Source organism: Phoxinus phoxinus, assembly GCF_949152265.1.
Source record: "Phoxinus phoxinus genome assembly, chromosome: 14".
Classification (NCBI taxonomy): Eukaryota; Metazoa; Chordata; class Actinopteri; order Cypriniformes; family Leuciscidae; genus Phoxinus; species Phoxinus phoxinus.
In genome coordinates, this window is record NC_136889.1 from 8,439,398 (window position 1) to 8,461,396 (window position 21,999).

General features: G+C 37.9%; 4 protein-coding genes and 1 long non-coding RNA gene across 7 annotated transcripts; 4 read left to right on the forward strand and 1 right to left on the reverse strand.

Moving 5' to 3' along the window:
- The first annotated feature begins 213 nt into the window (after positions 1–213).
- On the forward strand, positions 214–6,571 carry LOC307010897 (uncharacterized protein). The gene is made up of 12 exons (XM_079636004.1): positions 214–309; positions 400–925; positions 3,273–3,434; positions 3,568–3,651; positions 3,753–3,890; positions 4,505–4,597; positions 4,799–4,882; positions 5,027–5,119; positions 5,190–5,288; positions 5,376–5,394; positions 5,566–5,620; positions 5,878–6,571. The coding sequence occupies exons 3-12, from the start codon at positions 3,353–3,355 to the stop codon at positions 5,989–5,991; spliced, it is 861 nt and encodes a 286-aa protein (XP_079492130.1). The 5' UTR covers positions 214–309; positions 400–925; positions 3,273–3,352; the 3' UTR covers positions 5,992–6,571.
- Positions 6,453–9,812, forward strand: neff2 (neuronal intermediate filament family member 2). Its single transcript, XM_079636001.1, has 3 exons — positions 6,453–7,579; positions 8,310–8,434; positions 8,605–9,812. Exons 1-3 carry the CDS (start codon positions 6,599–6,601, stop codon positions 8,663–8,665), a joined length of 1,167 nt encoding a protein of 388 aa, XP_079492127.1. The 5' UTR covers positions 6,453–6,598; the 3' UTR covers positions 8,666–9,812.
- LOC307010904 lies at positions 7,394–10,672 on the reverse strand. Its single transcript, XR_013800306.1, has 3 exons — positions 10,642–10,672; positions 8,585–8,669; positions 7,394–7,519 (listed from the first exon to the last, which is right to left on the reverse strand). It is a non-coding gene; the product is annotated as an uncharacterized lncRNA (long non-coding RNA).
- Positions 10,382–14,013, forward strand: mrps26 (mitochondrial ribosomal protein S26). The gene is made up of 4 exons (XM_079636008.1): positions 10,382–11,146; positions 11,326–11,472; positions 12,415–12,538; positions 12,808–14,013. The coding sequence occupies exons 1-4, from the start codon at positions 10,926–10,928 to the stop codon at positions 12,937–12,939; spliced, it is 624 nt and encodes a 207-aa protein (XP_079492134.1). The 5' UTR covers positions 10,382–10,925; the 3' UTR covers positions 12,940–14,013.
- Positions 14,014–14,604: 591 nt separating this feature from the next.
- On the forward strand, positions 14,605–21,886 carry LOC307010893 (serine protease HTRA2, mitochondrial). Of its 3 annotated transcripts, none has more exons than XM_079635998.1 (8): positions 14,605–15,344; positions 18,413–18,617; positions 18,818–19,012; positions 19,146–19,178; positions 19,401–19,509; positions 19,597–19,666; positions 20,756–20,851; positions 20,946–21,886. In XM_079635998.1, the coding sequence occupies exons 1-8, from the start codon at positions 14,902–14,904 to the stop codon at positions 21,109–21,111; spliced, it is 1,317 nt and encodes a 438-aa protein (XP_079492124.1). In that variant the 5' UTR covers positions 14,605–14,901; the 3' UTR covers positions 21,112–21,886. The 3 variants fall into 3 exon arrangements, with proteins under 3 accessions (XP_079492124.1, XP_079492126.1, XP_079492125.1); XM_079636000.1 differs by having other exon boundaries at positions 14,627–15,344; positions 18,763–19,012; positions 20,946–21,617; XM_079635999.1 differs by lacking the exon at positions 19,146–19,178 and having other exon boundaries at positions 14,627–15,344; positions 20,946–21,617.
- The last annotated feature ends 113 nt before the right edge of the window (positions 21,887–21,999 follow it).

Sequence of the window (21,999 nt, forward strand, 5' to 3'; positions counted from 1 at the left end):
GTTAAACTGCTGTTCTGTTATTCTTCCACTGCATCATTGTTTATACGTAAATATCAAGTCAAGTTGTTTCAAAACCGCTTACAGTGATAAACAGGAATAAAATTATTTGATTAATGCAAACCTAATTCAATTCTGCTGTAGAGCAACTCTAAAAAAGACAATAATAAAAAGTAACACTAAATGATTGTACATGACGTTTATGTTCTTCTGCAGATACTGGGACAAAGCCTATGTACATAAATTATTTGCAAGTTGTCTGTCCCAACATCTGTTTATCTATTGCATTTATTCTGTGGGGTGTAATTGAAGGTATGTGTAATGAACTTTTCTAAGTCTGCTGGCATTGTCTGCGTTTTTTCCCCTCTGATGACTTTGTTGTTTTGTTACTGCTTTTTTCAGGGTCTGTAGTTGAGGTAACAATGTGTGCAATAATTAATCTGACAAGGATCCTTTTATTGTTTCTTGTGGCCCCTTATTATAATTGGAATGCAACAGTTTCTGGTATGTATGTGCATTTTAATGAAAGACATTGTTTGATTGTATTAAATATATTACGTAATAAATTTCAAATCGCATTGTACATAAATGTATCTTGCTTAATGCTTTAGGGATCTGTGATAAACCCACAAATTTTAGGTCTGAAAAAGAATTCTTAGTTTGCCAGAAAATTCTACAGTAATAAGAGGCTGTTATGCAGACTAATCAGCTAATATAAATGTGTAAATATAACTATATGATTATGGTTTACATTTAAATTATAGTTTTCTTAAACTCTTGTTGGGAAATGTTGAGAAAGTTTTATAAATCTCAAATTTGTTGGTGTTTTTTGCTTTTTCAGTTGATTTACCAAGTTCCATCCACAGAATAATTGAATATACAGGTATTCCTGTTGCATATCTTCTGATTTCCACTGCATTTTGCTCAGGTAAGGAGGCCAGTTTTAAAGTCTTAATGTAAAGAATTTATTAATTTACTGTGTTCAAATACCTAAAGACCTCCTGTGGTGAAAATCAAGTTTTGCAGTTTGATACTGCCGTCACAAACATGTAACCAGTCCCATTAACGGGCGGGGCGGTGCTTTGAACATGAACTTTTACAACAACAAAACTTGTTAAACATCAACAAACTTGTTAAACATCAAAGCAATAATCTCTTCTGTTGAGAATTCCATAAATTCTATACAGAGACAGTCCAAAAGATGTATAGCTCTATACATTAATTCTATGCATTAATTCTGGCTCTTCCTGGCTGGCTCCTGGTACTTATCTTAAAAATACACCTTCCATTTTCTTTTACAACTTTGTTACTGAGTATTGACGACATTTCAAAATTGTCTATGAGTTCATCTACATGTTCTCTTCTTGACCCCTTGCCTACTGATGTTCTTAAAAAGTGCTTAATATCTTTATGCCTTTCTATTACTGCAGTTGTCAATAATTCTTTAATGACTGAGAAGGTTCCATTGGCCCTTAAGACAGCGGCTATCACACCAGTTCCTAAAAAGACTGGGTGTGATGCTGAAGGCTATCTAACTAAAGGCCTATAGTGAATCTACCTTTTCAGGCCAAGGTCCTTAAATGGGTTGTTGTTGGTCAGTTACAGAATGATCTCTCCATAAATAATCTATTAGAACCATTTCAGTCTGGATTTAGATCAGGACATAGCACTGAGTCCGCTCTTGTCTGGGCCACGAATGGCCTTCTAACTTCTCCTGACATCAGTGCTTGAAACATTTTAGTTTTGTTAGACATTAGTGCTGCTTTTGACACTGTATGTCATTCCATCCTCCCTGAAAAGTTGTGTGGATGGTTAGGCATCTCTGGTGTTGTTTGATTGGTTTAAATCCTATATCACTGATAGTTTCCACTTTCCAGTATGTATGTTTGGGGGGAAATAAATCTGAACCCACATTGGTACAGCAGGGTGTCCCGCAGGGGTCTGTGTTAGGGCCCATTCTGTTTAGTACATACATATATGATTTGAAAGTTTGGTCTGGTGTTTCATTGTTATGCTGACGATAAACAGATTTAAGTCAGTACGCACCCCGAGTATAACTCTATAATAACAGTTCTTACAAATTGTTTAAATTAAATAAAAGTGTGGATGCAAGAATTTTCTTAAACTCAAATCAAAAACTGAAATTACACTTGTTGGCATGCCGACGGTTCTGCATAAACGTAATTTATTTTCTTTCTTTTTTTTGTAATTTCAACTGAATCCAATTCAGTATCTCCATCGTTTCAAGTGACATATAACTTCTCTCTCCTTGCCCGATGCAGAAAGGCTTGTTCATGCCTTTTACTATGTCTAGGCTTTATTATTGCAATGCACTTTACTCTGGTCCTCCTTATAAATCCATTAAGAAACTGCAAAATACTCAGAATTCAACTGCCCGCGTACTGACTCATTGGCCAGCATATTTCCCCTACTTTTATCAATTACACTGGCTTCCCATACAGGCACGTATCTCTCTGATTTTCACATATAAAGCCATTCATGGGTCTCTTCGCTCTTCTGGTTGTACTATTCAGCAGCCCTCATTTAAAGTGAGGAGTCGAGCAACACTGGACTGTTTTAAGAAATCTCTTAAGACTCATATTTTTAAATCTACTTACTGTCTTTAAAGTGCCTTTTTCTTTTGCTTGCTTGGTTTTTTAATTGTATTATAATTACTCTGTTGTAGCGCTTTGGGTTTGAGAAAAGCACAATATAATACAAAAATTACATAATTAAAAACACATTATTAGCTGTTTGATAATGTAGTCAAGCCAAAAGCTAATCATATCAATTACCGCTATGTGTCCGTCGTTGTAGAGACTAGAGCGATACATAAAATGCATTACCATTTGGATACATTGACTTGTAGACGATCGAGTGCAATTCGCTCTTTCTTTTTCTGAATCAGTTTCTGGTTCAAACATATATGGCTGAATTAAACCAATACTACAGTTCAGTTTACTACAGTTGACCGAGTGGATCAGATGGTATGACTGAGTGGAGCTGGGGACTAATTAGCATATTTATGGCCCGCGACCCCGCGTACAACTGAAAATAGCTTGAATGTAACTATACCCTTGCTTTGTTTAGTCATGAAGAATTTATGTCCAAATGAAAAAACAGAAACGTTTATATACTTATGTAATTTTGATAATCAAAGATGAGTTTTAAGGGATTAAATTATTGACTGCTGGGGGACTTCAATTTTGCAGAATACATTCATCTGGGCCTGTATTATGGATATATGTAATTCTTGTGTCATCTTTCTTTTGTAGCTGTTCTTCATGATCTTTGGAATGCATCTCAGTGGAGTGACGCTGTGCTTGTCAGTGTTGGGGTTATTCTGCTGTCATCCATGCCAGCATCTCTCCTAGCTTTAAGCAACGTTTTCTTGATACGTTTTTTTGAGATTCATTTTTCCCTTGGATTTATAACAAGTATGTAAAAATGTATTCCGTTTTTTTTTTTTTATGCTTTAGAAATGATCTACAATTAGATGAAGGCCATATTTCCAGATCTTTAACCACTAGGCTGCATGTAATGGTCATATGTGTGATTTTTGTCTTGTAGAGTCGTTCGGACATGTTCTCATGCAGTCAAGCAACTTTCTTCTAATGCGTCTCCTCTTCTATAGATCATCAAGCGTTGATGAATGTAAGCAGGAATTGTATTTATAAGTTATCCAGGATCTGTCTCGTTTTAGATATTTATTTATTTACTGACAGTCATTAAAATGTGTCTGTTTTTATTTTCAGCCATGATTACAATGACATATGCTTTTGGGGGAATATCTGCTGCCATTTCATTCATAGTTCTTCCAATTCCAGCAATTCGACAGTACCTTTGTTTAAAACTTGGCACAAATCAACTTCATGCACTTATTTGGAGATGTTGTAAGTACACAAACAAATGTTTCATTTTACATGTCACAAATCAAAATGTTCAATATTTTAGAGGTTGGGCACAACTAGAAATGCATATCCATTCTAAAATTGCTCATAGTTTTAAGATTTTATTAATTTACATTAATTTTCCCAGTCTACAAATTACTTTTAAATGAAGCCACCTCATATATTAAGGTTTTTTAAGACCTTGGAAATCCTGGTTCTTCAGAGACAAAAAAAAGAGGACTGAATCAAAATAAGAAATATCTTATAATTTTAGCTCATTTTAATGTCATTTTAAGTCATCTTAAGGCCCCCTTGGAAATTTGCTGAGGCCCCCCAGTGGGCCTAAGGCCCCTGGTTGAGAACCACAGCTTTAGGACAAGTAAATAATTAGCTTACAGACAAATACTCCAAAAGCAATGCTGTTTGGCACTGGCTTTGAAAATTTGGACTGAACTCTCTCTCCCACCTTTGAAAGTGTTAAATTATATTTGTTAAAGTAATGTAAGTAAAATCTCATTTGTAATTTGCTTTGGATAAAAGCGTCTGCTAAATGAATACATGTAAATGTAACATGCTGGCTGTATCAATGATGATCTTTCTGTCTCTCGCTATCCTAGATTTAGTTTGGGTAACCGTTATGGTTGTCACGCTCATCGGGCATAGTGCATTTATTTTATATTATACTAACAAGATTCTGGAGTATACTAACGGTAAGTTTGTTTCAAATATCAGAAAAATCAGTTGCCCTATTAATTTTTCTTAAAACAAATTGCTTGCATTGTTACTTAAATGTTGTGTGGTTTATGCTAATATGTCATCCAAATTTGTTATTCAAACATTTAATTTTTTTGTTAGCTTTTATGGTATAGCATATAACCTGACTGACTTTTATAATGTGTTATTGATCATAGAGCGTTTTGGATGCATCTTTGTTACAGTTCTGCTCCACGTCTTGACTGCGATTGAACCCTCACGATTCTCCAGAACAGTTCCGGGTAAATAATGAGGATAAGAAAGTCAAGAAAACATTCAGATTTTTGGTTATTTTGTGGCAAAAGCATTTGTAAACAATTTGAATGAATCAGTAGGGCTTAAAAATGCATCCTTATTCTGTAATTCTTACATTTTCTCTTTTGCAGATGTAATTTACACTACTTTGTTTATGTATGGGGTGGCAGGTTTGCCAGTGGTCAACTCTGTTTCTCTTGCCACAGAATTAATACTGCAAGTGTGTAAGTGTCAACACCTAAACTATATTTTTGTAAGGTTCTGTTGGAGAGAGCACTAAATTCTTCTGTTTAGACAAGGGAGAGAGAACAGTGGATGATCTGCGTGTAATAGTGCTGCCGTTTGAAAGCATTATGTCTGCTGTGTGGCTGGTTTTACAGATCCATTCATACTGTAAGTTTCATTGGTACATTTTAAATAATGTATAAAAGCTGGTCATGTTAATGACTCACTGTCATTGTCTTTACTCTTGATTTACAGGGGCAGTTGCTGGGAGAGAGTAAGTTTAAATTTTTCCTTATTTTTATTATGCCAGCCAGCATAATATAGTTAAAGCCAGCAGTATATGATGATCCCAGTGATGGAACTTTTTCACAGCTGAAGTTTATTAGTAGGCCATTATTTTGCATTGTTTAATTGCTTTAACAAGTGTTAACTGATTGTCGTTCAGTGTACAGAAGGAGCTGTATGAGCTGAGGGACTTTGCGGCACAGTGCACACCACAGGTAACTGTTTTAGAGGCTGAATATTTGATAGCAACGAGTAAAGTCACAGGTTTATGTTGTTTTGTTTATTCCTTAGTTGTTCAAAATAGTGTTTAACGCTTTTTAAAAGCATTTTATTGCATTGCTGTATAGGTTACCCTAATATATTGGCTCTGGTGCCAGAATCTAGTGGAAAAACTCCTCAATGGGGAACTAAACTTATATTGATCTTAACATTTATCCTATAAATCCTGAAATAACTGTGTGTGTGTTTACAGGAAGGAGACATTGGTGCATCAGATAATTTCTCAGAGATTCATCTTCCTGAAAAAACTCAAGGATGTCAGACAGAGGCTGCACCATTCCTGGGAGAGACATCACACAATGTATGACGAGCTAATGTTAACCTTTCTGTGCAAACTTTATTTAATTCTATATATTTAAATATTTAAAAAATCAAGCATTATTGTACAATTAAATGTTGTTTTGCTGATTCTTTGAGTAATGAATTGTGTATATATAATTGAATGTAGTGAAAAAACATTACCTTAACATTATTTTTTAATCCCATATTCTAAATCGAACTGCATGGATTTCTTTGAAATATGTTTTACACGCATATTCATATAGCCATTTGCATAACATTTCAAACTGAAAACATGCAGTGACCCTTTAATAAAAAATATATAAATCAGCCCTTCCTCCTGATATGCTACTCCAGCTAAAAAAGAAACACAAAACCAATCGGCAGCATCATGACACTGCTGAGCTGTTGATTGGCTGAGGATCTATGTATGTGTGTGTGTGCGGAGAGAGAGTGTGTATGTGTGTCCTGTATAAAGCAGGCTGCTCTGCAGCATTTCTGAACTGGTGCAGTGCCGGTTCATCTCCACTAATGGTGTGCAGAACAAGGGGGACTTAAAAAGAAAAACTTCAACCAACAAAACATTAACATCATTTGAAAATCAAACCAAAAAAAACAACAAAAAATCCTGCATCATGAGCTTTGACCCATTCATCTCCTCCTCCCTCTCCCGGAGAAGGGAACATTCCTACTCCAGTACCACCACCTATCGGCTCTCCCGGGGGCCCTTGTCTTCCTCCAGGTGGCCGATGCGTTTGGAGCCTCTGCGGCGCTGGGAGCTGAGCGACCTGAGTCAGGTGACCGTAGGGAACGCCGAACTGTTAGACCTGCGGGCCCAAGAACGAGAGCAGCTGGTGGGTCTAAACAACCGCTTTGTGTCCTACATTGACAAGGTTCGACACCTCGAGCAGCAAAACCGGGCTCTGCTCCTGCAGCTGGAGGCCCTGCGGCACAGGCAGAGTCAGCCGTCCCGCTTGCAGCAGCTCTACCTGCAGGAAGTACGGGGCCTCAGGGAGCAGCTGCACCAGGAGACCCAGGCTAAAGCGCGCATGGAGTCACAGAGGGAGGCATTGCGGGAGGCGCACGCACAGCTGCACGAGCGCTGGGAGGAAGAGGCACGGCTGCGTAGTCGGGCCGAGGTGGACCTGCAGAGGTTTCGAGAGGAGGCAGGCCAAGCCGCTCTGTGCAGCTGTGATGCGGAGGCCAGCGTTGTCTCCCTGGCACAGGAGATGGACTTCCTCAAGCAAGTGTTCGCTGAGGAGCATGAGGGGCTGAGGGTCCAGCTACAGGTCGCCAGCCTCAGCGTGGAGCTGGACACAAGCAGACCAGACCTGTCGGCCGCTCTGAGAGAGATCCGAGCGCAGTATGAGACCTTGGCTGGACGCAACATGCAAACCGCCGAGGCTTGGTTCCAGGGGAAGGTGGCGAGCGTAGTGGAGCTGACAGATAAGCAGGAGGAGGCTGTGCGCTTGGTGCGCGAGGAGACCACTGAGTACCGGCGGCTGCTGCAGTCCCGTTCAGCTGAGGTCGAAGCACTGAGGAACGTCATCGATTCACTGAATGCACAACTAGGGGAACAAGAGGAGACGCAGAACACTGAGGTCACCAAATACCAGGTATAGATCACTGGCAGTAGTTAATCATAATGGCAACACATGTGCAATATAACCAAATAAATGCCTCTGTTGAGACACTAGAAAAAAAAGTGAGGTCATTATGATATTGACTGCAGAAACATTATAGATAAAGAGAATATTAATACAAACATAAAATAAATGGAACAATCTTTATTTGTATTTAGGGGTATAATACACAAAATGTGCAAAAAATTTACCTTTAGGGGTACAACAGCTTGTCACTAATGCCGTACACTTAAAGGGACAACTGTATAAAAGATGCGTATTAATATATATACCCTTAAGGTACTACTGTGATAATTTTACAGGTTTAAAGTCAGAGGAATCATATTCCTGCGTCTCTGTGTCAAGTCCGTTTCATCATTTAAGTCCTCACATAAGTCAGTGTGCTGACCTTTACAGTTCCACAGATTCAACATTGATGGAATACTATTTCTGCTGTGCTTTTGTCATTGTAATGTCCAAACGATAGTTGCAGAAATGTTACTGATGCTGACTCAATCCATCAGTGCTGAGTCATGACTGACAAACTGAGTAGAACAAATGAGACTGACTCTAGAGGAAAAAGGTATTGCTGAGCAAAATCTGTTAGATCTATGATGCTACTACTCTGTATCTCTGGCACAAATCCAGTATGAGGGAATGGTTCTGTCAGTTAATCATTTAGGCATGAATTAATGCTTTGAAATTTTCTCTGAATTACTTCTAGGGGAAGATAAGTGACCTAGAGAGCGACATTGCTGATGCGAAAGAGGAAATGTCACGCTATTTGCGGGAGTATCAAGATCTGCTTAATGTGAAGATGGCTTTGGATGTTGAAATTGCAGCTTACAGGTAATATTCTTGACAGAAGGACACCTGTAGTTTCTTTAATCAGTCACAGTTAAGTGAAAATAGAATAACAAATATGGGAGTACTAACTTGAATTAAGTAACTTGGATGGTAGATCACAAATTGATATTGATGTGTAGTTTTTGAACTGACCTTCATTTTTGCCTTAACAGGAAACTCCTGGAGGGAGAAGAAATTCGATTTACATATTCCACCCTCCCAGCCCTTGCCTAACTCCCTAAAACACAAAATCCTAATAACTCACATTCATCATATTCTGAATACCGCTGAGGGAGAGACCCACTTTAAGATCCCAAAATAGTATACAACATCATCCCCCAGATTCAAACATCGATAGGTGAATAAACTAAACTAGACCCACCATTTATGATCCTCTTTGTCAAAATCACATCCATAACCATTCTTTTAACCTCCGATCCTAATTCTTTATTAGTTACTTACACCCAAATTACACCATCCAACCATGAAACGAAGCCTCAGCATATCATTGCTTTCAAGTCAGACGAGCCCTTGTGTCACACAAGAGGTACACTTAAGGAGGTCCCCCTTCTTCTTTACACTCGAAATGGAAAAATGACCACCTTGGAGACACCGCTAGGGGCAGCACTCACTCAGCCAGAGCTCAGTGTCATGTTGGCCGATTCTCATGCAGGGTTCCACTTCAAGAACACTCTATACTATACGGTTCAGCAAATAAATCCATTGAAATTTTCACTAAATTGTAACTTCTTTGTTTGATTCCCAGCACCCATTGAGCATCTGATTCACCAATGATCCCCTATATGCAAACTTTGAACCAATTGTTTGTTGAGGTGAATCGCTGTTTGATCTCAGCTTGCTTTGGATGCTAGGAATAGACCAAAGCCAATTTGTTCATTTGAAATTAGACCAAGAATCAGCCACCAGGACACTGTCCACCATCCCTGGCTCTTTAGATTATATGTAGTTAGTGCAACAGTTATGTTTTAGTTATATTAGGTTAGAATGTATTATTTTTAGTAAATGTTGTAGTAGCAATACATTTAGTTTGCTATCTGTCTGTGTTCTGCTTCTCATATTTTTGTTTTATTGCGGATATTTGATTATTTTGCTTTAGCATTTACAATGTTTGACATGATAAAAGCATGACTGAAAAATCAAGAGTAGAAATTATAAAAGCTCAAGAACTGGAGTTTTTAGACTTGTGGTTAAAATACAACTGCGCTCATCTGCTTTTGTTGTGTCATCTAAGTTATAGTCAATTATCAGTAATTTGAAAATGAACAAGATACCGAGTCTGTTTATGATGACAGTCTCTGAACTGAATGGTGCTGTATGTTTGTACCTAAATACACGCTGAATAAAGCAACAGTACCTCTTCTGCTGTGTGTTTGAGTGTGAGCCTGTGTGTAAAACAGTCAGAAACTTGCTCATTAAAACTTCTTTGGAATATTTATGCTGGATATAATGGATAATCAGGGTTTCAATTAATGCTGAACGACTGGAACTGGCGGCTTTTTGTTCAATCAAGAACATGCAAGTGACTCTTGAGCCAGTTATTTTTAGAGAACAAAACCATTATAAATCAGCCAGAGTGGTCACTGATTCAGTCTGACTCATATACTGAACCTACGTTTTGTCATGTCCAATAAAAAATTAAATAGTATATATATTCACGAACACATTCCACCACATAATAAAATGTGGCTTGACTTTTTGACACAGTCAAAATTATGGTCATTGTGACAAAAAAAGAAAGAAAGTGGAGAGTTATAATTATGACTATTTTAATTTCCACATTTTGTAGCCAATCAGAATTTCGATTTTTAATGTCATACTTTTTATTTATTTATGAGTATGCCTATATAATTTTTTATATTATAATTGTGATGTGGCGGAAATGGCTTTCCATAGGCTAAATCAGTCTCTCCATATTAGTGGCTGTTCATAACACATTGTGTAAAGATTATGCGTTTTTGTCAGTGGTGTTTAATCAAAAACGAATAATCGAAATATGTTACAAAATGCACTTTGTTTAAGTTAGTATTTTTATCCGACAGTTAAGACCACCTGATTACCTTAACTTGCCGTAATTTATGCCGCTTTTAGACGTTTTTTTTCTTCCTCAGAAGTAGGCTAGAATATTAAATAGACCGTTATGGTAATAAATCATTAAGATGAAATAGAATCGATACAGAATCGTTAATTACCTCACGATCTCCATCCCAGTTATTGAACGCGTTCGCAGACAGTTCTGTTTATTTCCAGCGCGCGGCAGTAGAGAGCGCTTTGCGTTCATCTCAGCCGTGACTACATCGAGTGAAGTAACATCTTCCGAGGTTAAAGTTCAAGAACATGGCGGCCTATGTGAATATGCTCAATGTTATATAGCCATGCTGGAATCTGTTGCTTGCACTGTATTCATTCAATAATTCTTTGAGGTTCTAACTGTATAGAAGCTTACCGTTAATCATAACTATATATAATCTTCAACATGTTGCGGGCTTTATCGCGGTGTCATGATCCTGTAGTCCGTCTTCTCGTTCCTCGCAATACTGTTTTGATCGAAACTGTCAGGGGAAGAAAATCTCGCACAGACCCCAAAGCGAAGTCAAAATTGGACCGAATCAAGACTCCCCCTCCCGTGGATCCAGTGGAAATGGTTGTACTAAAGGAGCGTTTCACTGAATATAATTTGATCCTAAGAGCCCTGCGGTAAGACTGCATTACATTAAATCATTAAACTGATTATATGTCCAGGCATGATAATGCTGACTAGTAAATGTAGATGTGATTACCAAGGTCACTCTACTCTTCTAATTGTCTCTTTATTATTACTTTTGCCGTTTGAGATTTAATTGACACAACGTTACTTGAACATTTTATGCATGTAGACTTGAGTTCAAGGAGCAGGTGTTGAGGAAGAAATATGAAGATGAGGTTGGTTCCGCAGCAGAGGAGAGAACTAAAAAGGAGGCTGAAGAGCATCGGTCACTAATGGCCTGGAATGATGCTGAAAACCTCAGATTACGTCAAATACGGTGAGTCATTTAGATGTGATCCTGTGAGATATCAGATATGAAGGTCGTGAGGGGATGAGTTCTGGCTGGGATATGCTTAAAGGGATAGTTCACCCTAAAATGAGAATAAAGTTATCCTTGTCACCCTGGTGTTGTTCTAATGTCGCATGCCCTTCTTCCTTTAATGGACCTCAAAATAAGAATGTAAAACAATGGCCCACTCATGTTCATCCTTATAATGTCAGTAAATATAACTTGGATCAAGTTTTTTTTTTTTTTTAAAGACGCGGAAGTATCACAGAATGAACCCATGCGACACGTGTCGTATAATCCAAGTGTTCTGGGGGTATATGATAGGGTTTGGTGAAAAAACTAAATGAAAAGTTATGTATTATTTAATAAAATTCTTGACCTTGGCCTTTGTTCTTCTCTGCATGGCTATACTTCGACTCGCCCAGAAAAAAGCACACTAGTTGTGAAAATCAAGATGGGCGAGTCAAAGTGAAGTGAACTGCGGCGCTAATAGCGTCTCCGAACGCACACATCGTGCAGAGAAGACCAACGGCCAATGTCAAGAATTTCGTTAAATAATGCATACAATTTTTGTTTTTTTCACCAAACATATAACACGTGACGTGTCACATGGGGTCATTCTGTGATACTTTTTCCATCTTTTTCAAAAAGCTTGATGCTGGTCCCTATTCACTGCCATTATAAGGATGAGAGCAAGTGGGAATTTATTTAAAATTCTCGTTTTTGGTCCACAAACGAAAGAAGGGCATACGGCATTAGAAAAACCCCCAGGGTGAGTAAATAATGACTTAATGTACAGTTTAGGTTGAACTATTCCTTTAATGCCCGTTCACACCAAGAACGGTAATTTTATATATATATATATATATTATATATACACAACGCATTTTGTTGCTGATTAAAATGGATGTGTATCATCTGGTGTTCCAGAGAGCAGCGCGTGCAGAAGGAGACTGAGGCCGCGGAACTCAAGAGGAGAGAAGCAATCCTCTTACGCCAGCAAGAGCTGGAGGACTACATTAAAGAGAAAGAAAGACAAATTCTTCAACTACAGGTGAATATTTCAGTACTGTGCAATGATAGAATGCAACAGAACAAAATATCAGACCTCTGACAAAGAGAGTATATTGTACATACATTTTGTCCAAGTTTAAACTAAGAATGAGTTATTGGCATGCTTTGTTATTTGATATGTTTCTTGAAAAGGATGTTTATTATTATCGTGCAGTTAATAAGAACCGTACATTTGATAAATGAGTTGTTATTTTTAGAGGTGGGTGGGAGGATGGTTTTATGATTTAACCCTTTGCATTCATGTTTCAGGAAGAGGCAAAGGACTTCATCACAATGGACAATCTAGATGAACGGATCGAAGAGGCTCTTGACAACCCGAAAAACTACAATTTTGCCATTGATAAAGAAGGACGTGTTGTCAAACGGACTGCGATACAGTGATAAATACTCAATTTAAAGAACAAAAATACCTATGTACATAAAATATATGCTGTCAGTGATATAGTTTAAACTGTGTGGACAATTTTCTTTTTATCTCAAAATGTATTCACATGAGTTCTTTGTCCTCTGACCCTCTAAGTGTTCTGAGAGAGCCAGTGGGTGTAGTGAGTGATATCTTTGTGCATGCCATGTATTTTGAGAAACTCATTTTCAAAATGTCTCAAATAATACTAAAGTCTCTTGGAAGTGATTTGTTCATTATTATTTAAAGTGAATGCTGCAATGTATGTCTTAATTGGCATCAAAAAGTTCCTGTTAGGGGTGTGGTGTTTAGTAAATTCATCATACCTTAAATGTAGAAAAAAGGAACTTACTACTGAGGATAATTTTGTCTCTGTCTGTCTACCTTTTTAAATCTAGTTTATAATAAAATCCAAAGTATTGTATCTAACAGATGAAGATTGTGAAGATGAGAGCATAGAGAAAGAAGGACAAAAAGAGAGGTAGAAGAGATAAAGCAGAATTTAGAGCAATGAATATTTATGGAGGAAACTTACAGTCTCTTAAAAAGACGTTATCAAATACATTGATCATTTTGGATACAGCAACATGTTAGCAGTTGACTTGTTCCCTATGCCGTAGTGATGAGTGCGTTTTGAAACACTTTTTAAGTAAACAAGGCTTCGTTGCGCCGTCATAATTATTTCAATGGTTAACAACAAAAATCCAATGATTCACTGCAAGGGGAGATCTCATGAACCTATTAACCAGTGTCTATCTTAATATATTTTTTTACTTGATCTTGGATTAATTTGATAAATTTGTACACATTTAATGACAAATTGGTATAATGAAAAGGAAGAGTTGTATTTAAAAGTCTAATTTACAACAAAACGCTATAAAATGAACAAAACAATCCCTACAATAGAATACAATATCACATATTATAAAGACACTTAATATTTAATGGTAGATTATTTGTTAATTGCATTTAATTGATTAAACCTATAATAAAACATTCGCAGTTGGTTTGTAAAAGGTGTTTTATGCCAATATTATATGTCTGCAGATTTTTGCTGAATTTACACACACTGGTCTGACCAGCATGGGTCATCAGCTTTTAGTGTTTCGAGCGCTTCGAAACTGAATCATTTTGCTAGATTCGAGGTTTTTGAAAAGCTTCGTTTTTCCCATCACTACTGTGCACTAGATATTAAGCAGAGCGAAGTTTGTGTGATTCTGCCCAGAGCGAAAAGCGGGTTATTTTATAGTTAAAGCAGAACTACGTGAGTTTGCTGAAGGCAACGAGGAAATGGAAAATTCGCAATGGATCAGGAGCTGGAGCCGACTGATTTCAGAAGCGGGGAGAGAAGAACTCGCTCTCCGTCCGCTTCACACATAAGTTACCATCCAGACCAGCTCTTAGTTCGTTCACGTGATATAGAAATAACATTCATAATACTTATATAAATATTTTAAAAATAAATGTAGATTGAATAATATGTTATTATTAATATGAATACTATTGTTATTAAATTATTAAATAATAGTTACATGAATAGTATTTTAGATAATTGGTAATTATATTATTATATTACACTTTAATCTATTCAAATATAGAAAATATTTCCGATGAGATAAGTTGTATGTCAGATATTATATTTTCTAGCAGGAGTTTCCCACTCTCATCCTCGATCAGACATGTCCATACATGCGCAGATGCGTTGACCAACTACAACTTCCGGTACTGTCACAGACTCTACAGTCAGAGCTGAGGGTTGGACAGTCAGTCTCACCTCTACAAGCGTGAAGACCATTTTAACCACATATTCCTATATAGAATAAAGATGAACAATTTAAAGATGTTCAAAGAAACTTTTGCTAATATAATGTGTTAGACCCCAGCGGTCAAGTCCCTACTTCCATCTGGATTGTTTTGTACTACGATACGTCTGATGCAACATGGCAAGTACACATGTAAATCGATGTCTCATAAGGACGATCACGAGATGTCTCCGGGACAGCCGTCGCCAACCAAATGTGAGGGCAGTGAGACCTTTAGGATACTTTTCTAACTCCTCTTCAGGTAAGCAGGAACATGTAGAAGTACGAACTGTAGTTTCACACCGGAGTTCGGGAGACAACAGTCGCACCGCTCGCCTGGCAGTCGCTTTTGGACTGGGACTCGGAGGAGCAGCAGCCTTGTATTCATTAAGAAACGAGAACAATAAAGATGCCCTTCAGAGCACAGTCTCGGTCAGAAATTTGCTGATTGACAGCATACTACCTACTGTCCAATGTGCCTCTCCATTTAAACCTGACAGTCCGCGGTTCAAGTACAATTTCATCGCGGATGTGGTTGAGAAGTCCACTCCTGCTGTAGTCTACATCGAAATCGTTGGGCGGTGAGTCTGTCAAAAATACAATGAAACCGTGTACTACTCCACTCTAAACATCTTAAACTAGCCTAAAATTGTCTTAGCTGGTTTAAAAAAGTCTCATACCGTGGTCAAGCTGCTGAAAAATTAACTAAGCCTTTCTTAAAGGGACAAGTTTACCCAAAAGTGAACTCAACCTTTGGCGTTTCAATCTTTCGTTCATATTTGTAACACAAATGAAGATCTTTTTGATGAAATCTGAGAGCTTTCTGTCCCTCCATTGACAGCTACGCAAATGCCCATTTGATGCTTCCAAAAGCTCATAAAGTGATTGTAAAACTAATCATCCATATGAATTGAGTGGTCCACAATTTTCTGAAGAGACATGATCGCTTTATATGATGAACAGATTTAATTTAGGCTTTTATTCACATATAAACATTGATCAGTGAACATAAAGAGAAGCTCAACCGAACCTGCTTGATACACGAGAATGAACCTCATTGGTTCTCGCACCTCAAGTGTACATGCTTGAACTTCCCTTTACCTCGACTGATGTGTGAGTTGATGAATGTTTATAAGTGAATAAAAGCCTAAATTCAACCTGTTCATCATATAAAATGATCATGTCTCTTCAGAAAATTTGGACTAAACCGCTCAATTCATATGTATTAGTTTTACCATCTCTTTATTAACTTTTTGTAACGTCAAAATGTCAGTTGCGTAACTGTCTATGGAGGGACAGAAACTCTTAGATTTCATCAAAAATATCTTCATTTATGTTCTGAATATCAACGAAAGTCTCATGGGTTTGGAACGACGTGAGGGTGGTTAATTACTGACAGAATTATAATTTTTGGATGAACTAACTCTTTAAACTAGCCAACAGACCAGACAGCCTGACTTGCAAACCTCGTTCAAGTTGTTTTTCTCAACAGGGAACTTTTGAATCTGTTAACATGTGTAGATTGATTCTTTGTGTCTTATTAGGGGCCAAGCACCGAAGGTATCTATTCCGGTTCTTATTCTTCTTTTTCTTCTTCTTCTTCTTCTTTTTCTTCTTCTTCTTCTTCCGACTGGGCGTCTATGGTATTGGCAGCCTATAGAACCGTTTGCGAGAAACTTATGAAATTTGGCACAGTGATAGAGGACAGCCTGAACTATCACCATAGCAAATTTGGAGTCTCCAACTCATTCCCTCTAGCGCCACCAGCTGTCCACATTTTCATTCATGTTTATGCTAATAACTTTTGAACCGTAAGGCCTATCAATACATTTTTTCCCCCACTTATTCCTTGGCTCAATACTTAATACGACTCATTGAAATTTTTCCGCCATTTTGAATTTTCCCGAAAAACACAAATTTTACCAGATCATCTCCAGACCATGACGACAAAAAGTTATCTAGGAAGTTACTAGGAAATCAAGTTGATTCGAATAACCGTTCTCGAATACCGCTCAAATACATTTTACGTAGTGCTTGCGAAAACAGACATAAGGCTGTATGTATCTCCATAACTCTTTATCGGATTCAGACCAAATTCGGTACATGTCATCACAAGCATGACTTTAGGCTACATGTTGCGTTTCGGCACAGAGCCACCTACTGGTCCGGAGATATGAAAAATGGCTATTTTTGCTTATAACTTCTGAACAGTTTGTCCAAAAATCATAAAAGTGGTATTGTTAGATTCAGGGCATCAAGGCGAGTCGACTGATATACAATATACATTTTGGCTGTCGGACATTTTAAATGATGTGCTAAAATGCTGTATTTTATGAACGCATGTATGGGTCATCAGTACAATGCCCTGAAGGAGCCTGAGAAGTTTTGAAACAGTGCCACCTAGTGGTGATTTTTGTTTTTTTCAAATGCTTATAACTTTGGGTGTGGTCGACTTATTCTCGCGGGAGTCATCTCCTTAGACTCCTGAATCGTTGCCGAGTCCAACAATACCAGACTTGCCAGGTTTCGGCATATGGTTTGTGCTGTGTTGTAATTTAGCGCTATGTTAAAAAACATTTGCTGATATCTTCGAAAGCGCTAGTCCGATCGAGACGAAACCACCGTCAGAAGTTTGGAAACATAGGTCGATAGCTATACGCCAATGCCCAAATCTCAAAAGTCAAATCAAAGTCACTTGTCAGTCATTTTTTACGTGTTTTTTCACATAAATGTCTAGCTATAACTTTGAATCTAATTGAGATATTTTCACCAAAATTGACACACAGATGTATGGGTTCACTCTGAGGACACATAAAAAAAATTGTGGGATTGAGCCTCTTGGTGGTGCCAAAACAAAACATGAAATTGCCATTGATTTCAATACAGTTTTGTGATATAAAATGCAATGCTTAACGAATGCATTGGTGTAACATTACGAAACTCAGAATGTGCCATCAGCACCATCCACTGAAGGCACTCAAAAGATTGAGACAGCGCCACCTTTTGGTCAAAAGTTATAATTACATTTCCAAAAATGCTAATAACTTTTGAATAAATTTGCCTATTGTAATGACTTTGGTCGTAATAGATTCCCTGGGTTATGCTGAAAACATAGATACCAATTTTGCCATAGTCAGCCAAACTTCCTGTCTGCCATCTTTATTTTCTTAAAACCTACTTTTTCAAACTTCTCCTAGACCGAATGTCCGATTTTCACCAAAATCGGATCATTTCATCTCCAGACTGTGCCGAGTAAAAGTTATGGATTTCGTGTCAATAGACGAAACCATTTTCGTATACCCCAGCAGCAAATTTGAGGCACAATGCCAAAATGTCTATTCAGGCTTTATATCTGCAATGCCTTGACATATTGACACCAAACTTTGTCACTTCACTCTGACCACATCACATCAATTTCGTAACTACACAACCTATTGGTCGAAAGTGATAATCCATTAAATCATATTTTTAGTTAATTTATGTGATTTTTCAGCCATTTTGCCTAAATTCATCTTTAAATGTCTTTAATTGCTCATTGCTGCTGTTGGTCTGACACTTTCAGCCATGTAGGCATATCTTATCATCGTCTTCTGCTTGGCCCCGGTGATTGCTGCTTGCAGCTATATTATTAAATACTGTTTCTTTATAGACACCCTTTTTCTGGCCGTGAGGTAGCCATCTCGAACGGCTCCGGCTTCATCATAAGTAGTGATGGCCTGATAGTGACCAATGCTCATGTGGTTGCCAACAAGCGTGGCGTCCGTGTCAAACTGACCAATGGAGAGACTTACAATGCCACAGTCCAGGATGTAGACCAGGCTGCAGACATCGCCACCATCAAAATCAATGCTAAGGTACCATTCAGCTCAACAAAAGAATACATTACATTTTGAAATATATGAAAATAGAAAACAGTTATTTTTAATTGTTGGTGAGCATAATAAACTTCTTTCAAAACCTTTTCAATGGTAGTGTGTGTGTGTGTTTGTACCTACTCAGTATGCGGTTTTGGACGCATCAATACTCTTATGGTGTTCTCTGTGTCTCATCCCAGCATCCCCTCCCAACGCTGCGTCTTGGTCAGTCGACTGATGTGCGTCAGGGTGAGTTCGTGGTTGCCATGGGGAGCCCCTTTTCTCTTAAAAACACAATCACATCTGGAATCGTCAGCTCTGCCCATAGAGGTGGTAAAGAACTCGGCCTGTCCAATTCCAACATAGACTACATCCAGACTGATGCTACCATAGATGTAAGCGCACAGGAAATGGCATTGGAGAATTTGGGTCTAATTGCATGTGAACACTATATTTGTGTCACAATTATTTAATTAAGCGAATAATAAATATATATCCATTGTTCAGTAGTTAATGTCTATTTTACAGTTTGGAAATTCAGGAGGTCCCCTTATAAACCTGGTGAGTCACTGACATTTAAATAACAATACTGTGTGTGCCTTTTGGATTTAAGAACGATGAAGTAGAGGTGTTTAATTTCGCTTATCAAATTTCATTTACAGTTCATTTGACTAATAGAAGAACACATATAACCAACAAGAACAAATATCTGAGAACCTAATGATGTCTGGTCACATGTTAGCCTCATGGAATGAAATGACGTTTTATGTTTGTAACCTTCAGGATGGGGAGGTCATCGGAATTAATACCATGAAAGTGACTGCAGGGATTTCCTTTGCTATTCCCTCAGACAGAGTCCGCCTCTTCCTTGAGCGTGCTGCAGACAAGCAGAGTAAGAGTGACCCTTGACCTCAGAGGTTCTTGTTATCATTTGTTTTCAGCTCATTGACTGTTTTTGATATGTTACTGTTGTTTCCAGAGTCCTGGTTTGGAGAATCTGGATCGAAACGGCGTTACATTGGAGTGACGATGTTGACTTTGACCCCCAGGTGACAAACTGCTTTTTTGATACCAGAACCTAAAGGCCTCGATATACTCACGACACAGTTCTTTTTCAGTCTTCACTTAGGGGTAAAAATAAGGTTGAAATACGTGAGCAGTGATATACTGTTAGTGAACATCCAACACCGTCCACACTGCCGAGAGCGACGGCTAGATGAATATGTAAATATAAATGAGAAAACGGCAAGCATTTTTTTAAAGAAAGCATAACTCAACTCAATTCAACTTAATTTATAAATTTATCAACACCAGAAGTGGAACCAAAGCTGTACAGTGTATACTGTACAGTTTCTGTAAAGTCCTCTACAGAAAAATATAAAAGATAAAATAACATAAGAAAAGCATCTGATCAAAGTGATTTGGATATGTTTGCCTGAGCTCTGCAATTCGGCATTCTAGTAAAGTCACATTTATTTATATAGCACTTTATACAAAATATTGCTTAAAAGCACGCAGCTTTACATTATTAAACATGAAAAACAGTGTGAGTGTCTCATTTCATCAGAAGTACAACTTCATTGTCTACTTTAAAGTGACTTTCCAGTGTTTTTACCTGCTGATGTCTGACCTCGACGGACTGAACAGAAGTGAACCGGAAAGAATTTCCACAAGAGAAAGAAGGTGGAGCCTCCTGGACTCAATTGGTCTCCACAGACCAATGGTAGTACAAAGGGGTTTACCGGCTTTTTCCGGAAAGTTCGCTTTGGCAAGCCTTTTTGAACTGAAATGAACACTAAATGAACTTCGTTTTGCCCTGATTTTGTTCGAAATGACGTCACACCAATTCATTCTTCTATTTAGCTTAAAGTATATCAGCGCCTAAAGATTTCCACGTCAAAAAAGGCGGACCCTCAGTGTCAAATCTACCCGTTACATAACCGATGGTTGTTCGAATGGGAGAGTGAACTCTAAAAGTTCTCTTTGGCAAGCTATTCCAAAAAATTTTTTTGTTGGAAATGACAGTAGTTTGTTCTTCGATTTCGCTTGAAGTATATCGGGTCCTTAAGTATTTGTGAGATGGACACTGAGTCAAGTGACTTTTTAAAACTTTAAATAGTGTCTTTTTCTCCCCTCAGTATAATCGAAGAGTTGAAGATGCGTGACGCGTCCTTTCCTGATGTTTCTCATGGAGTTCTTATCCACCGTGTTATTATAGGATCTCCAGCCAATAGGTAAGCAGCAATGGTCTGACCCCACTGCGCTCTTCTCAGTCTGTTGATAGAGGCCTCCTATTGTTGATGTCATTTCCTGTTTTCTGTTTCACAGAGCCGGAATGAAATCCGGGGATGTTATTGTTGAGATAAACGGGGCAAAGGTGAACTCGTCAGAGGAGATCTATAACGCTGTGAAGACAAGCGACAGCTTAAACGCGGTGGTCCGCCGGCGTGAAGACCTCCTTATGCTGCACATGACCCCAGAGTCCACAGAGTGACATTATGAAAATCTTATGCATTTAAAAAAGAGAGTAAGAAATGGTTTTGCTGAGGATAGATGGTGAGAAATGAGAAGCGAGAGATAATTTGAGAATCCATGTGAGGAAAAATTATTGTTGGAAATTATTTAAGAAGGTAATGTCTAGGCTGAACAGTCTCATTTATTTAGCAAAGCTGTACATTCATGTGGTTGTCTTTTTATTGTGCAGTTTCTCCACGTTTTTGGACGTATGTGAATTAGTGTAGATGACTCTGAAACCGGCACTGGATTAATATCAGTGCTCTCGATAACTACACTGTATCAGTATTGTTTTTAAAGGAAAACCACTATTTATTCGTTTTTGGGATTGTCGAAAGATCAATGAACATTTGACTACCCTAATAAAAGTGGGTGCTATTATTACAACATTGCAGATGTTTTGTATTTATCTCATTTTGCACGTTTGTATTTTAATAAATTTCAAAAACAGCTGTGATTTTGCAGTAAAACATTGGAATATCAAAGTATTTGGCTCATCTCCATTATATATTCAAAGTAATCCAACTCCCACTGACTCATTTTGATATTTTGAGTTGTAGAATCTTCAGTTTAGATGTATAGAATGGTTACCCTGAGTCCTGCTCTGTGGTTACTGAATTTCCATTCTGAATGTGCATGAAACTAAATAGTTTGGACCGTTTCACATTTCCAGAAGCGGAAATTGTCATAGTTTGGTAAACCTCTATAATGATGAACAGAAAATGAGCAAACATACTTTTTTTTTGCAGGCCCTAGCCCTATTTGATACAATAGCAAAAGACTTTCCAAAAGAGGGAAAAATATTGAGGAGAGAATAAAGTGTCAAATTTGACATCATTCCAACCGGTTTATTAGAAACCCTCGCAGC

Bases quoted from the DNA above. Each gene is read 5' to 3' on its own strand.
- LOC307010893 (XM_079635998.1), top strand. From the start codon at position 14,902: ATGGCAAGTACACATGTAAATCGATGTCTCATAAGGACGATCACGAGA. The intron at 19,667-20,755 runs GTGACAAACTGC...TTCTCCCCTCAG, and splicing joins ATGTTGACTTTGACCCCCAG to TATAATCGAAGAGTTGAAGA. The intron at 20,852-20,945 runs GTAAGCAGCAAT...TCTGTTTCACAG, and splicing joins ATAGGATCTCCAGCCAATAG to AGCCGGAATGAAATCCGGGG.
- mrps26 (XM_079636008.1), top strand. From the start codon at position 10,926: ATGTTGCGGGCTTTATCGCGGTGTCATGATCCTGTAGTCCGTCTTCTC. The intron at 11,147-11,325 runs GTAAGACTGCAT...TTATGCATGTAG, and splicing joins TTGATCCTAAGAGCCCTGCG to ACTTGAGTTCAAGGAGCAGG. The intron at 12,539-12,807 runs GTGAATATTTCA...TTCATGTTTCAG, and splicing joins GACAAATTCTTCAACTACAG to GAAGAGGCAAAGGACTTCAT.
- LOC307010897 (XM_079636004.1), top strand. From the start codon at position 3,353: ATGCCAGCATCTCTCCTAGCTTTAAGCAACGTTTTCTTGATACGTTTT. The intron at 3,435-3,567 runs GTATGTAAAAAT...TTTGTCTTGTAG, and splicing joins TTCCCTTGGATTTATAACAA to AGTCGTTCGGACATGTTCTC. The intron at 5,621-5,877 runs GTAACTGTTTTA...GTGTGTTTACAG, and splicing joins CGGCACAGTGCACACCACAG to GAAGGAGACATTGGTGCATC.
- neff2 (XM_079636001.1), top strand. From the start codon at position 6,599: ATGAGCTTTGACCCATTCATCTCCTCCTCCCTCTCCCGGAGAAGGGAA. The intron at 7,580-8,309 runs GTATAGATCACT...AATTACTTCTAG, and splicing joins CTGAGGTCACCAAATACCAG to GGGAAGATAAGTGACCTAGA. The intron at 8,435-8,604 runs GTAATATTCTTG...TTGCCTTAACAG, and splicing joins GTTGAAATTGCAGCTTACAG to GAAACTCCTGGAGGGAGAAG.